The sequence below is a fragment of the Stegostoma tigrinum genome, chromosome 15 (assembly GCF_030684315.1).
Source record: "Stegostoma tigrinum isolate sSteTig4 chromosome 15, sSteTig4.hap1, whole genome shotgun sequence".
Classification (NCBI taxonomy): domain Eukaryota; kingdom Metazoa; phylum Chordata; class Chondrichthyes; order Orectolobiformes; family Stegostomatidae; genus Stegostoma; species Stegostoma tigrinum.
Window position 1 is genome coordinate 4,186,846 of NC_081368.1, and position 14,657 is coordinate 4,201,502.

The following is a 14,657-nucleotide window of genomic DNA, read 5'->3' on the forward strand; positions in this document are numbered from 1 at the left end:
CAGCTGTGAAGAAAAAAAAATTCAGAGTTAATGTTTTGGGCTTGGTGACCCTTCCTCAGAACCAGACCAGAAATATTAACACTGACTTTTTTTCTTCTTCACAGATGTTGCCAGACCTGGTGAGTTTTTTCAGCAAATTCTACTTTCGTGCCAATCAAGTTGTCTGATGCATGGTCTCAAGCTTAACTGTAATGGTTGCTGCAGACAACCAGAATAGTGGCGAACATTTCATCACACTTATCAATCCCGGAATATGAAAAAGGAATATGCTACATCAGGCCATCCATCCAGTTAAACTTGTAGTGAGTGGTGACTCCTTCATTCTTAAGTCTTTTGAACTTAGATGCTGGTCTGATTAAAAGCCAGGTTGTGAGATGCTATGCTACAGCAAATTGTAACTCAATGCCTGCAGCTCAGGTTTCACACATCCAATTCATGGCTCATGGTAAATCAGTTATAACGGGTTGCACATAAATGTTGCCTTTTTTTAAATACAGCATCAGAAATTCATGGATATTTTAGCATAGAAAAACATACCCAACATATTCTATTATGCTTTGTGAAAATAAAATTGATTCTATCATATGATAAATCAATGACTGTGACACTAAAATAACTTTAATTGATATTTCCACAGAAAGTAAAAACCAAAAGCAACAATCAACTGCATTAATAATGCAGAAAGGTGAATATCATACCTAATGGCATTTGTACAAACTGCAAATTTAAACTGGCAGCTGGCTACTCAACACAATGAGTAGGACAGAAAGCAGAATCATGAAGAACTTATGTCCAAGGCTAAAAGCTAATTTATTTCATTATAAATGAACTGTACATATGCATTTTAATTGCATATTAAACATTCACATGACCGGAATCTACATGAAAATGTCACTCGAGGCTTTCTGTCAACGAAACCCAAATGAACTACGTTGAAGTTCTCACTAGTATCATTGCTATACAATGGAATGATAGTGGACTGACTGCATAACAATGTGATCACGACTATCCCAGTTAACTGGGTTCAGCTGACAATATCACGAAACAGCTGGTGTATTATAGCCCGTATAGCAACTGCCTTAAATTGAGTTCCTGAGAATCCCACACTCAAACTAACAGTGGAAATGGGCCAATCAATGGACTCATGCCTGCTTCCTCTGATAAACGTATGACTCCCTTCACTGTTCTATGCTTTTGCAGAATCTGTCCAAAATACGTCCGATGACTAGGGTGAGTTTGAGAAGCACAAATAATCCTTAGCAGTGAACATGATCCCTAGTCACTACAGATAGCGAGTCTAGGTTTTTTCCAAGGCCACTCGAATGAATACGTTCACATTGTGTGGATAAGGAACATCAAGATAACACCAAGGGAAGCCTCTTGTCAGCCTTGCTGCTTTTTACACCTACTTAAAAAGAGTGGGAGAAAGGGAGTTCAGAAACAAAATCTTCTGTTCTTTGCGGTCCAATTATAACTTGATTATAATAATGTTAGAATTACATTTAAATAGAACACTAAAATATTGTTCACATTAAAGTGGTTCAATTTGATTAAATAATGAGGTTATTAGCAAAGGAGTCACATACAATTATTGAGCTTTTGGTATTAGATTGAGATGTTTTTTAAGGTCGACTCGACTACTTGAATCCACCACAACACTTAAGAAAGAAAAGTGATAAATAGAAGGTTAAGCATTTATTTTGTGAATCCAACTTAACTGTAGCAGTTTCCCAACAGCTCTAATCTCAAACCCGAAACCGGTGTGGGGTGCGTCAAAACAGATGATCACAATGGAAGAGGAAAACAACACAATGACAACAGACGGAAATCTAACCTGCAGCTACGCCCAAAGATAAGAGTTTTACAAAGCTTTCCAGGACTCTCCAACACCACCACAATGATTCACAAAGGATAAGGTTCAATGTGCCTATTCTCACCAAAGAATTGCTGCAAGAACGGAGAGTTTGAAATAAGAGAGAGTAAGACAACCAAACAGCAGAGCTGGCTCGATGGACCAAAATGTTAAAATGTTTATTTTTAATTTCTTGTGGAACACACTCATTAGGAATGTGGAAAGCTGTGGAAGACAAAATAAGAGGTGACCTGAGCAGCACCTGTTTTTGCTATGCAAAACAAAAAAAAAAGTGATTTGTGTTACTGCCTTTCGGAAGATGACGGACGTGAAACAAACAGTGCAGGTGCATTCATTTGTAATTACAGTGGGAGTGAGTCTTTGAGGGGCAGATATTACTACAAGCACTGCACTTGAGTATCCCAGAGTGTCATGAACCATTTCATCATTGGCCCATTGCTGAATCATTTTTTAATCCACTGGTCCACAGTAGCCCAGAAATGATGTTTCCATTACCCTCTTTTGCTGGATCGTAACTCGAGTGTTACAAATTGATTTTTCACGTCTTTTATGCCACACTTAATCCTGGATGCAGAACGCTGCCTCCCTAATAACTCCATAGCTCTGGTTACCTCATTTTACAGAAAGTCCTTGGGTTTGTGACAGTTTTCCATCTGAGTATGTGCCTAATTTACAAAAGTTCTGAGGAAGGGTCACTGGGCCCGAAATGTTAACTCTGTTTTCTCCTCCACAGATGCTGCCAGGCCTGCTGAGCTTTTCCAGCAACTTTGTTTTTGTTACAAAAGCTTGGGTTTGATCAGTGCCAACACAAAAGGACTGCCACATTTGTGATTTGTACTGCTAAAATGTTCCCACAATATGCTGCTAATAAATCTGGAAATTGAAAGTAAAAGAAATTCAGCAATACGCTGCTCACGTTTTATAGTAACACATAAAGGCGTTTTGAAACAGACCTTCAAAACCATCTCAGAGATGGTAAGAACTGCAGATGCTGGAATCAGAGACGACACCATGTGGAGCAGGAGGAACGCAGTAGGCCAGGTAGCATCAGAAGAACAGGAAAGTTGTTTCGGGTCGGGACCCCTCTTCAGGAATGGGGAAGGGGGCTCTGAAATAAATGGGGGGGGGGGGTTTGAGATGGGAAAGGTAGGTGGGATGGTGATAGCAGGTAGACCGTGGTGAGATTTCGTCAGCGAGGTAGAAGGAGCAGATAGAAGGGAAAGATGACAGACAGGTCGAGGAGGCAGGAACAAGAGGAAGGGTTGGTCTCAGGATGAGGCAGAGGGTGGAGAGATTTTGAAGCTAGTAAAGTCCACATTGAGGCCATTGGGTTGTAGCGTTCCAAGGCGGAATTTGAGGCGCTGTTCCTCCAGTTTCCGGGTGGCATTGTTGTGACACTGGTGGAGACCCAGGATGGACATGTCGACCAGAGAGTGGGAGGAGGAGTTGAAGTGGATCACGGCTGGGAGGTGTTGTCGTTTGTCACGAACCGAGCGGAGGTGCTCTACAAAGTGGTCTCCAAGCATCCGCCTGGTCTCACCAAGTCGAGGAGGCCACATCAACGGATGTGCAGGTGAACATCTCTCTGATGTGGAGGGATTTTGAGGTCTGGGATGGAGGCGAGAGGGAGAGTGTAGGGATAGGTACAGCACTTCCTGCGGATGCAGGGAAAGGTGCTGGAGTGGTGGGGTTAGTAGGGAGTGGGGAGCAGACATAAGAAAATAAGAACTAGGAGCTGGAGTAGGCCATCTGGCCCCTCGAGCCTCCCCCCTCCCCCCATTTAATAAGATTATGGCTGATCTTTTTGAGACTCAGCTCCACTTACCATAACCCTCAATTCCTTTACTGTTCAAAAATTTATCTAACCTTGCCTTAAAAACAGTGAGGTAGCTTCAACCGCTTCACTGGGCAGGGAATTCCACAGATTCATAACCATTTGGCTGAAGAAGTTCCTCCTGATCTCAGTCCTACATCTGCTTCCCTTTATTTTAAGGTGATGCCTTCTAGTCCTAGTTTCACCTGCTGGCATCTAAGAGTACAATAGGTACTTGATCAACTGGGTCAGTGGGCCTGGACTGGCAGATGGAGTTCAATGTAAGTAAATGCGAGGTGTTGTATTTTGGTACAACAACCCAGGGAAGGATTTACACAGTTAATGGTATCGTCCCGAGTAGTACGGTTGAATGGAGACCTAGCGGTACAGGTACACAGTTTCTTGGAAGTGCTGTTATAGGCAGACAGGATGGTGAAGGTGGTGTTTGACACACTTGCCTTCATCAGTCAAAGGACTGAGTACAGGAGTTAGAATGTCATGTTATGGCTGCACAAGACATTGGTAAGGCCACATGTGGAGTACCATGTACGATTCTGGTCGCATTGGTATATGAAGGATATTATAAAACGGGAAAAGGTGTAAAACAAAAAAAAAATTAACAAAGATTGCTACTGAGAATGGAAGATTTGAGTTATAAAGGAGATGCTGGACAGTTTGGGGCTTTTTTTGCTGAGCGCTTAAGAGGCTGACATTTATAAAATCACAAGGGTGGTTGTGTCCAAAACGAGAGGGCACTGGTTTAAAGTGAAACAGGAAAAGATTTAAAACGGGACCTGAGGGACAACTTTCTCCTGAAGAAAGGGTAGTGTGTATATGAACAAACTGCCAGAAGAAGTGGTTGAGGCAGATACAATTACAACTTAAAAAGACATTTGGGCAGTTACACAGACAGGAAAGGTATCAAGGGATATTGGCCCAACACCGGCAAACGGGATTAGTTCAGTTGAGGAAATCTGGTTGGCAAGGATGACTTGGGCTGAAGAGACTGATTCTGTGTTGTACAACTCTATGACACCTGCAGCGGAACTGGAACCTAGCATTCTTCTAAATCAACTTAAGCAGTATCTTAAGTTAGGCAGCATTCCTAACATCCTAGATTTACATTTCAACTCATGTTGATCTAAAGTGAAATTATAAAATCTCAAAGACATTCCTAGTCTAAGCTAGAACGTCACATTGTTTGAGAACTACTAGTAATATCATTCTTGACAGAGTCCACCTTTAGTCTTGAGCCCGAGGTTTGAGTTACACATCATAAACAATAATCTCGTTCAATACGTTAACCTGTAAGAGTCTTCTCTACTTAAGAGAGGGACTGTTTGAAGTGTATGATCAGAAAGCTTTGCACAAGCGCCTGGAAGACAGCATATCCGCTGTGAGACGGCCACAGCAAGTGTGTTTTTCTCGGAATTTGGTGCAGCAGGAAAGAGGGGCTTTTTGTTTGTTTTGTCTTATTATTTATCAGGGTCATTATCAACAGCAACGTGGATGAGGGAATATGGGCCCTAAAGTAATTGACTTTACCTGATATTAAGCATCTTGCAAAAGGTTTAAAAAGGACGAAGTCATGGCAGGAGAGATCAAAGCTGTAGCGTGCACTTCCTGATTTATGTGGAAGCCAGGAACACTTCCCAGTGCCTGGGGCTAACACCTGTGCAGGAAGTGTCTGAGCTGCAGTCTTAGAAGCCTGGGATGTGGGAAGTAAAAGTGACTGCCAGGGTTACCATGGACCGTTCAGGAGGCAGAGTGTGTTGTGGGTAGCATGTACACAGGCCACACCACAGGCTAAGACTCTATGCAGGAAAGGCATAAGAGACCGCCGGTCAGAACAGGAGTTCCCTGTGGCTATTAACCTGTAAAACGGATGTGCTGTTTTGGATAGAACATTACAGCACAGTACAGGCCCTTCGGCCCTCGATGTTGTGCTGATCTGTCATACCAATCTGAAGCCCATCTAACCTACACTATTCCATGTACGTCCATATGCATATCCAATGATGACTTAAATGTACCTAAAGTTGGCAAATCTACTACCGTTGCAGGCAAAGCGTTCCATTCCCTCACTACTCTCTGAGTAAAGAAACCACCTCTGAAATCTGTCCTATATCTTTCACCCCTCAACTTAAAGCTGTGCCCCCTCGTGCTCGCCGTCACCATCCTAGGAAAAAGGCTTTCCCTATCACCCTATCTAACACTCCAATTATTTTGTATGTTTCAATTAAGTCACCTCTCAACCTTCTTCTCTCTAAAGAAAACAGCCTCAAGTCCCTCAGCCTTTCCTCGTAAGACCTTCCCTCCATACCAGGCAACATCCTAGTAAATCTCCTCTGCACCCTTTCCAAAGCTTCCACATCCTTCTTATAATGCAGTGACCAGAACTGTACACAATACTCCAAATGCGGCCGCACCAGAGTTTTGTACAGTTGCAGCATAACCTCTTGGTTCCGGAACTCGATCCCTCTATTAATAAAAGCTAAAACACTGTATGCCTTCTTAACAACCCTGTCAACCTGGGTGGCAACTTTCAAGGATCTGTGTACATGGACACCGAGATCTCTCTGCTCATCTACACTACCAAGAATCTTACCAATAGCCCAGTACTTTGCCTTTCGGTTACTCCTACTGGAGTGCATCACCTCACACTTGTCTGAATTAAACTCCATTTGCCACCTCTCAGCCCAGCTCTGCAACTTATCTATGTCTCTCTGCAACCTACAGCATCCTTCGTCACTATCCACAACCCCACCGACCTTAGTGCTGTCTGCAAATTTACTAACCCATCCTTCTACGCCCTCATCAAGGTCATTTATAAAAATGACAAACAGCAGTGGACCCAACACCGACCCTTGCGGTACACCACTAGTAACTGGTCTCCAGGATGAACATTTCCTATCAACAACCACCCTGTCTTCTTTCAACAAGCCAATTTCTGATCCAAACTGCTATATCTCCCACAATTCCATTCCTCCGCATTTTGTACAATAGCCTATTGTGGGGAACCTTATCGAACGCCTTGCTGAAATCCATATACACCACATCAACCAGTTTACTCTCATCTACCTGTTTGGTCACCTTCTCAAAGAACTCAATAATGTTTATGAGGCCATACCTTCCCTTCACAAAACCGTGCTGACTATCCCTAATCAATTTATTCTTTTCTAGATGATTATAAATCCTATCCCTTATAACCTTTTCCAACACTTTACCAACAACTGAGGTAAGGCTCACTGGTCTATAATTACCAGGGTTGTCTCTACTCCTTCTTGAACAGGGGAACCACATTTGCTATCCTCCAGTCATCTGGCACTATTCCTGTAGACAATGACGAGTTAAAGATCAATGCTAAAGGCTTGGCAATCTCCTCCCTGGCTTCCCAGAGGATCCTAGGATAAATCCCATCCAGCCCAGGAGACTTATCTATCTTCACCCTCTGCAGGATTTCTAATACCTCTTCCTCGTGAACCTCAATCCCACCTAGTCTAGTAGCCTGTATCTCAGTATTCTCCTCGACAACATTGTCGTTTTCGAGAGTGAATACTGTGGAAAAATATTCATTTAGTGACTCCTGTTCATTAGGTTTTTTTTAAGTTCTACTTAACTGATCAAATCCACTTTCACTCCTGTGAACTGTGGAGTCATCTTACGTCAATATTGTCTACACAGAGCTTAAATGACAGCTTTTAAAATCATGTAAGTTCCTAACCAGAACTGTTGGGATGGAATTTTCATAATTGAAAGTTTTCCCACTTGTGGTAGGCTTCATTCTGGGATCTGACATGTCCAGTGGTAGCATCAGCTGAGATCATAATACAACAGAAAAGGGTGAATAAAGCTATACAAAAAGTAAGTATGAATTTTGTGTGTCAAGGTTGTGACAAAACATCTAACATCATCATCGTTTCCAGTAAATCCTTACAACTATTACAATTTCTGAAGAAATAGCAACCACTCTTCTGGCAACATCCTAAACAGCAGAAAGTTGATTGAGAAGCTTGTTCATTTTGTTCAGATGGTCAACAAGCTTTTCTGCATTCTTTCAGAAATGTCAAATGTCCTTTTGCTTCTAAAATTACTTTTAATACTAAATGTTTCCAATGTCTAAATGAGTGAATTAACAGGTGAAAAAAAAATTTGGAGATTTTACTTTAATATAATTTTACTAATGATCTGAAAGTAGCTTGCAGTTGAAATAGAATAGGTAAGTGTGATTGTGGTTTTAACACTAGCATCTTTTTATTCATACCTTTATTAATACCTCTATTCAGATGTGTTTGTTTTTTTATTCTTCAAAATATTTTCAAGAGGAGCACAGTTTAAAATCCAAGGCCATGCCAGAGGGAACCAGCAACACCAAAATACTACAGAGTATCTGATAAACTGAAATACTATTGTTACAAAGCATGATGCCCATACGGTAGCAATATGATGGATTCTCTTAGACTTGAAGGGAAAACTGGAACAGGAGGCCATTCAGACTCGTGAACCTGCACTTCCATTTAATTATACTGGAGATGATCTGTAAGCATTAATCTGCCTTAGCTCTATATATCCCTTTGCACTTCTCCCAAATCTAAACCCATCCTTTTCAGGCTTCAACACTGAATACTCACGTTTGAGGGATTTGTTATTTCAGATTTTTATTCTTTTTGTCGAGGGGGGGGGGGGGGGGGGACGACAAAACACTTAGCAATTTCACTCAAGCGGCTTAGAACTTTGTTCTTGATTTGTCCCAAGTTCTTCCGAGTCAAATCTTATCCAATCATTTTAACGTTATGAACAGCATATCAGGATAATTCTCCAAACTGAGAGAGAATGAAACCAAAATGCATTCTAGCTAGCCTCATAATTCAACACAATGAGACAAGTATGATTTTAGTTACTTAGTTTTCAAGGTCTGTACATCTGATGAAATTGAACTCAGTACTTTCGCCGAGGGTCAAGCAAACAAAAGCTTACTTGTAAAGGTCAGGCTGAGGTTGTTCGCATTCAATGGTAGCAGTCAAAGAATCAACTTCCATCTCTGTACGGAATGCACTCGTGTCCGGCACAGTAAAGTATGTCTTGTGAGAAGGAAAAAATATTAGTATGACTATTTACAGTTAATTTAAACTCATGATGTCTGACTACGGGTTATGGGTTATAGAACAACACAGCACACGAACAAGCTCTTCTGCCCACAACATTGCACTAAACATAATACCAAATTAAATTAATCCCTTCCAGTCCTTGTTCCACATCTCTAAACTCCTTGCATATTCATGTGATTATCTAAAAGTCTCTTAATCACCCCTATCTTGATTTGGAGCCAATGTGTTTGTTGATGGAGTTCCGGTTGGAATGCCATACTTCTAGGAGTTCTCGTGCGTGTCTCTGTTTGGCTTGTCCTAGGATAGATGTGTTGTCCCAATCAAAGTGGTGTCCTTCCTCATCTGTATGTAACGATATGAGTGATAGTGGGTCATGTCGTTTTGTGGCTATCACTCGTATCCTTACATACAGATGAGGAAGGACACCACTTTGGGACAACACATCCATCCTAGGACAAGCCAAACAGAGACACGCACGAGAATTCCTAGAAGCATGGCATTCCAACCGGAACTCCATCAACAAACACATTGATTTGGAGCCCATCTACCATCCTCTGAGAAAAAGAACAGGAAATGACATCACCACAGGAAATGACATCACCAACCCAAGGAAACCTAACCAGATAAATAGAAAGCGGGACATAACACCAGCGCTTCGTCGGAGGCTCACTGATGATGTTACCTGGAATGGTGACGAAACATCTGGGGACAAACCTTACAGCTCAGTGAACCAGCTTACATCTCGAACACAATAAAGACCCACTCTCTTGTGGACTGAGAGGACGAGAGTGCTGTCTTGGAGGTGAAAGGAGGACGTCGGGTTGGCTGTGCACCCTTGCGACCAGTGGATCTTAATGCTGGCTTTGGCCTAACGCTGGTTCAGGGGAGCAGCCAACCTGCAACGATGGCTGCGGCAAGTGCTCGTGCCCCAGGTCAGGGGGTCCGGAACACCATCCGTGTTTCCGTAAAGAAGGTGGATGAAGGTGCACCTGTGGACCGCACCTTCTTCGTGAAGAGGGTCCTGTTGGACTGTTGTGGGTTCGCTGCTGCGGACATTTACTGCCTGCAGGATTTCCCTGGAGGGGGTTTTTACGATGTGACCTTCCGGAGTGCCAAGCTTTGCGAGCGCTTCCTGGAGGTTTTCAAGGAGAAAGGAGGTGAGGGCCCCCTCTCTGTATTGACCGCTGTCCCACTGTTTGTGATGCCAGCGCAGAGGAGCCGTATGGTGACTGTACACATGTACAACCCGCATGTGCCAGCAGTTGATATCCTGACCTTCCTCGGAAGGTACGTGAAGGTGGAAGGGGACCTAACTGACATGGTGGACCCCTTTGGCATCTGGACGAGTAAGAGGCAGGTCAAGGTGACGCTGAGGATGGGCGCAGACGGGAATGTCGCACACCCACCGTCCAGCTTCGCGATCGGCGGGAGCAGGGGCTACCTGACCTACGCAGGGCAACCCAAAGTCTGCCATGCCTGTGGTAGGTCAGGTCACATGGCGGCCGACTGCAAAGTCACCATCTGCAGGAACTGCAGGGAGGAGGGACACCTTGCAAAGGATTGCCCACGAGAGAGAAGCTGCAACCTTTGCGGGGAAGCGGGCCACTTCTATAGGGCATGCCCGCGGCGGGGTACCACCTATGCCCAGGTCGCCGGCAGGGGAAATGCGGGGCCAGCCCCCCCGGAGGAGAGGAAGGCACCAGGACCCAGCAAGGACCCCACTAATGTGCAGGAGGGCCAGGCCGTGCAGGAGGGCCCAGCCCTGCAGGATGGCCACGAGGCCAGCAAAGCACCCCTGCAGGCTCCAATCCCCCCCGACAACCCGGAGCCAATGGAGGCGGCGACAGGCGACCCAGGGGAGTGGACTACAGTCCGGAAAGCGAGGAGGAAGGTGCGTCGACGGGCCCAGGAACCGCAACAATCAGGAGGGAAGAGACAGCTACAGGGGGGCTATAAGAGCTCCTCTGACGAGGAGGATTCGGAGAGGGCCCACCCGAAGCAGAAGTTAAAGGTCTCGAGGGGGAAGGAAAGCAGCACCCCGCTTCCAGGTGACGGGAGGCGTCCTGAGGCTCACTCCGACACCCAGTCAAGTGCCGCTGGAGCACTGGAGGGCCCCCCGGAACTTCCAGGCGGGAAGGAGGAAACAGCACGTCCCCAGCCTGATCCGGAGCCGGACCCTCCTGCCTCCGCACCCCTGACGGGGGGATGCCACCCGGAAGGCAGCACAGACGGTTTCCTGAGCCCAGAGAGCGTCCAGCAGTTAGCCCGGGCAATGGGCATGAAGGGACAGATGGAGGGGCTGGACCTTGGACTTGGGGAGGGTACTGCGGTCACTGCCCACAATGGGGGTACGAATTGCGAGCATTAATGTGCGCAGCGTCAAGTCAACCGCGAGATGTGTGTCCACGTTGGCCTACCTGACCACCATCAAGGCGGACCTCCTGTTTCTGCAGGAGTGCGGGATACCGCACCTCGGCAGGTACGGGAAATGGTCCGGCGCCTGGACCTGTGGGCCTTCGATCTGGTCGGGGGGTAACGACTGTCGCTCCTCGGGCCTGGCTATTCTGCTGCGGGGGCACAACTTCACCATCTCTCAAGTTCAGGAGGTGGTGGGGGGGCGCCTCCTAGTGGCTGACATCACCTACAGGAATGCTCCCCTGAGGCTGATCAACGTGTACGCCCCAGTGGTACGGAGTGAGCGGTTGGACGTCCTGCAGCGGCTTCCACCCCTGCTGGCTACGTCCAGGCCGGTCATCCTAGGCGGAGACTTCAACTGCATCATTGATGCAGATGGAAGGTCCGGCGTGGGGACAGCGGGTGGGGGGATTCAACTGGACGTCACGTCCAGATTCCTGATGGGCACGGTGAAGGACGCCAAGCTGCTCGACGTCTTCAGCACCCCTGCAGACGGAGCGCAGCAGAGGTACACCTGGTCGCGGCCAGACGGGTCTATCCGCTCAAGGATAGACTTCCTGTTTGTGTCACGGACGTTCTCGGTCAGGTCCACTGGTGTCGAGCCGGTGTTCTTCTCTGACCACTGCCTCCTGTTGGCCGACTGTCACTTACAGGACGACCGGCCGGCCGGCAAGGGGACGTGGAAGCTCAACACGACTCTGTTGACCCCAGAGAACGTCGAGGAGCTTAAGAGGGAGTACACCGGTTGGAGAACCGTGAAACCCCTCTTTGAGTCTCCAGGCGACTGGTGGGAGACGGTGAAGGAGAACATCAAGAGGTTCTTTGTCCTCAAGGGTGTTCAGAAGGCAAGAGAGAGGCGGGGAAAGCTGTCGCGACTCCAGAAAAGGGTGCAGAACCTGCTCCTTCTGCAGTTGATGGGGGTCGATGTCACGGAGGACCTCCGCGAGGTGAGGGGCCAGCAAGCCTCGCTCTTCGCCGCGGAGGCCTCCAGGATAATCTTCCGGTCCAGGGTCCGCTCCGTGGAGCAGGACGAGACGTGCTCGCGTTTCTTCTTTCAGAAGGTGCACAAAGAGAGCTCTGTGCTTAGCCGGCTGAAGGAGGACGACGGCTCGGTGACGTCGTCTCGGCCCGACGTTTTGAGGATCAGCAGATCCTTCTATGCCGGACTGTACGACACGAAGCCCACGGACAACACGGCCTCCGAGTCGTTCCTGTCGTCTATCACGGAGGTCTTAGACGACGGCACGAGGGAGTGGCTGGACCGGCCGATATCCCTGGACGAGCTGGCCAGAGCCCTCAAGTCCTTGCAGAGGAATAGGACTCCCGGAAGTGATGGCTTACCAGTCGAGCTGTATTCTGCTCTGTGGGGCCTGGTCGGCCAGGACCTGCTGGAGGTGTACGATAGTGCGCTTCGGGCAGGGGAAATGTGCAAGTCCATGAGGAAGGGCATCATCACCCTCATTTACAAGAGGAAGGGGGAGAGGGAAGAAATTAAGAATTGGCGTCCCATTTCACTTTTGAACGTGGACTACAAAATCCTGGCCAAGGTCATTGCCAACCGGGTCAGGTCTGTCCTGGAGTCGGTGATTCACCCTGACCAAACCTGTGCTGTGCCGGGCAGGAAGATCGCTGAGAGCCTCGCGCTCATCAGGGATACGATCGCCTACGTACAGGACAGGCGGGTGGACACCTGCCTCGTCAGCCTGGACCAGGAGAAGGCCTTCGACAGGGTCTCTCATGCTTACATGAGGGACGTCCTCTCCAAATTGGGGTTTGGGGAGGGCATCCGCAATTGGATCCGGCTGCTCTACGCCAACATCGTTAGCGCAGTCTCGATCAACGGGTGGGAATCAGACAGTTTTCCTGTTAGATCTGGAGTCAGGCAGGGCTGCCCGCTCTCTCCTGCCTTGTTCGTGTGCTGTGTGGAGCCCTTCGCCGCCTCCATCAGGAAGGACGTGAGCCTGAGGGGCGTGACTATCCCGGGCAGCGGAGGCCTTCAGGTCAAGACCTCCCTGTACATGGATGATGTCGCCGTCTTCTGCACCGATCGTCGGTCGGTGAGTAGGCTGTTGGACATCTGCGGCCAGTTTGAGCTGGCCTCGGGTGCCAAAGTCAATAGGGGTAAGAGCGAGGTCATGTTCTTCGGGAACTGGGACGACCGCTCCTTCATCCCCTTCACCGTCAGGACAGACTACCTGAAGGTGCTGGGTGTTTGGTTTGGTGGAGCTGGGGCATGCACTAAGACTTGGGAGGAGCGTATCTCCAAATTTAAGCAGAAGCTGGGCAGGTGGACGCTCCGGTCCCTCTCCATCGCGGGTAAGAACCTGGTTGTCAGGTGCGAGGGGCTTTCGGTACTGTTGTATGTGGCGCAGGCCTGGCCTATTACCTGGACCTGCGCCGCTGCCGTCACCCGGGCCATCTTCCACTTCATTTGGGGGTCGAGGATGGACCGGGTCCGCAGAGATACCATGTACAAAGACCTGGGAAATGGGGGAAAGGGCGTACCGAACGCCACCCTCGCCCTGACGGCTACCTTTGTGTGTGGCTGCATCAAGCTGTGCGTAGATCCTCAGTACGCAAACACCAAGTGTCACTACTTACTGAGGTTCTACCTGTCCCCGGTGTTGCGAAGGATGGGCCTGGCCTCGTTGCCGCGGAACGCTCCGAGTAGTTGGACCGTTCCGTACCACCTGTCCTTCGTGGAGAAATTTCTGAAAGGAAACACCTTTGACCACAAGGCCGTCAGGCAGTGGTCAGCACGTAGTATCCTCAGGACCCTTCGGGAAAAGGAGAGGGTGGATCCCGTCGTGTGGTTCCCCATGCAGACTGCCAAAGTCGTTTGGCAGAATGCCTCATCGCCAGAACTTTCAAACAAGCACAAGGACATTGCTTGGCTGGCGGTGAGAGGGGCTCTGCCAGTGAGATCCTTTATGCATGCCCGGAATCTCTGCACCACCGCACGCTGCCCTCGAGGTGGCTGCGGGGGGGACGAGACTGTTGATCACCTCCTTCTGGAGTGTGCCTATGCGCAGGAGGTCTGGAGGGGGATGCAGTGGTATTTGTCGAGGTTCGTCCCGAGCAGCTCCGTGACGCGGGACTCCGTGCTCTACGGGCTGTTTCCGGGGACGCACACCGAGACCAACATCAACTGCGCCTGGAGGACCATCAATGCGGTGAAAGACGCTCTTTGGTCTGCCCGCAACTTGCTGGTCTGCCAGCTGAAAGAACTGACCCCGACCGAGTGTTGCAGACTGGCGCACTCCAAGGTCCAGGGCTACGTGTTGAGGGACGCGCTAAAGCTTGGGGCAGCCGCCGCCAAGGCGCGGTGGGGAAAGACCACCGTATGAGCCCCCTCGTCCAGAAAAGGGAAAAGAATCCTATCTGGTAACTGGGCCCAGCTGGCGCCTTCCCCAACTGGTCAGGGGGCCAACTGGGACTGTGCGGGGTG

At 48.2% G+C, this 14,657-nt stretch overlaps 1 protein-coding gene across 6 annotated transcripts in view; it reads right to left on the bottom strand.

The window, feature by feature from the left end:
* The window catches only part of LOC125458673 (phospholipid-transporting ATPase IG-like), a 169,189-nt gene that overhangs the window by 90,936 nt on the left and 63,596 nt on the right, over positions 1–14,657 (bottom strand). For all 6 annotated transcript variants that reach the window (XR_009446702.1, XM_059651325.1, XM_059651322.1 and 3 more), the window contains exon 7: positions 8,664–8,767. Coding sequence is in view for 5 of the 6 variants with exons in the window: in XM_059651325.1 (XP_059507308.1) it covers positions 8,664–8,767 (104 nt within the window). In the remaining variant the exon portion in view is untranslated. The remainder of the gene's footprint in view (positions 1–8,663; positions 8,768–14,657) is intronic.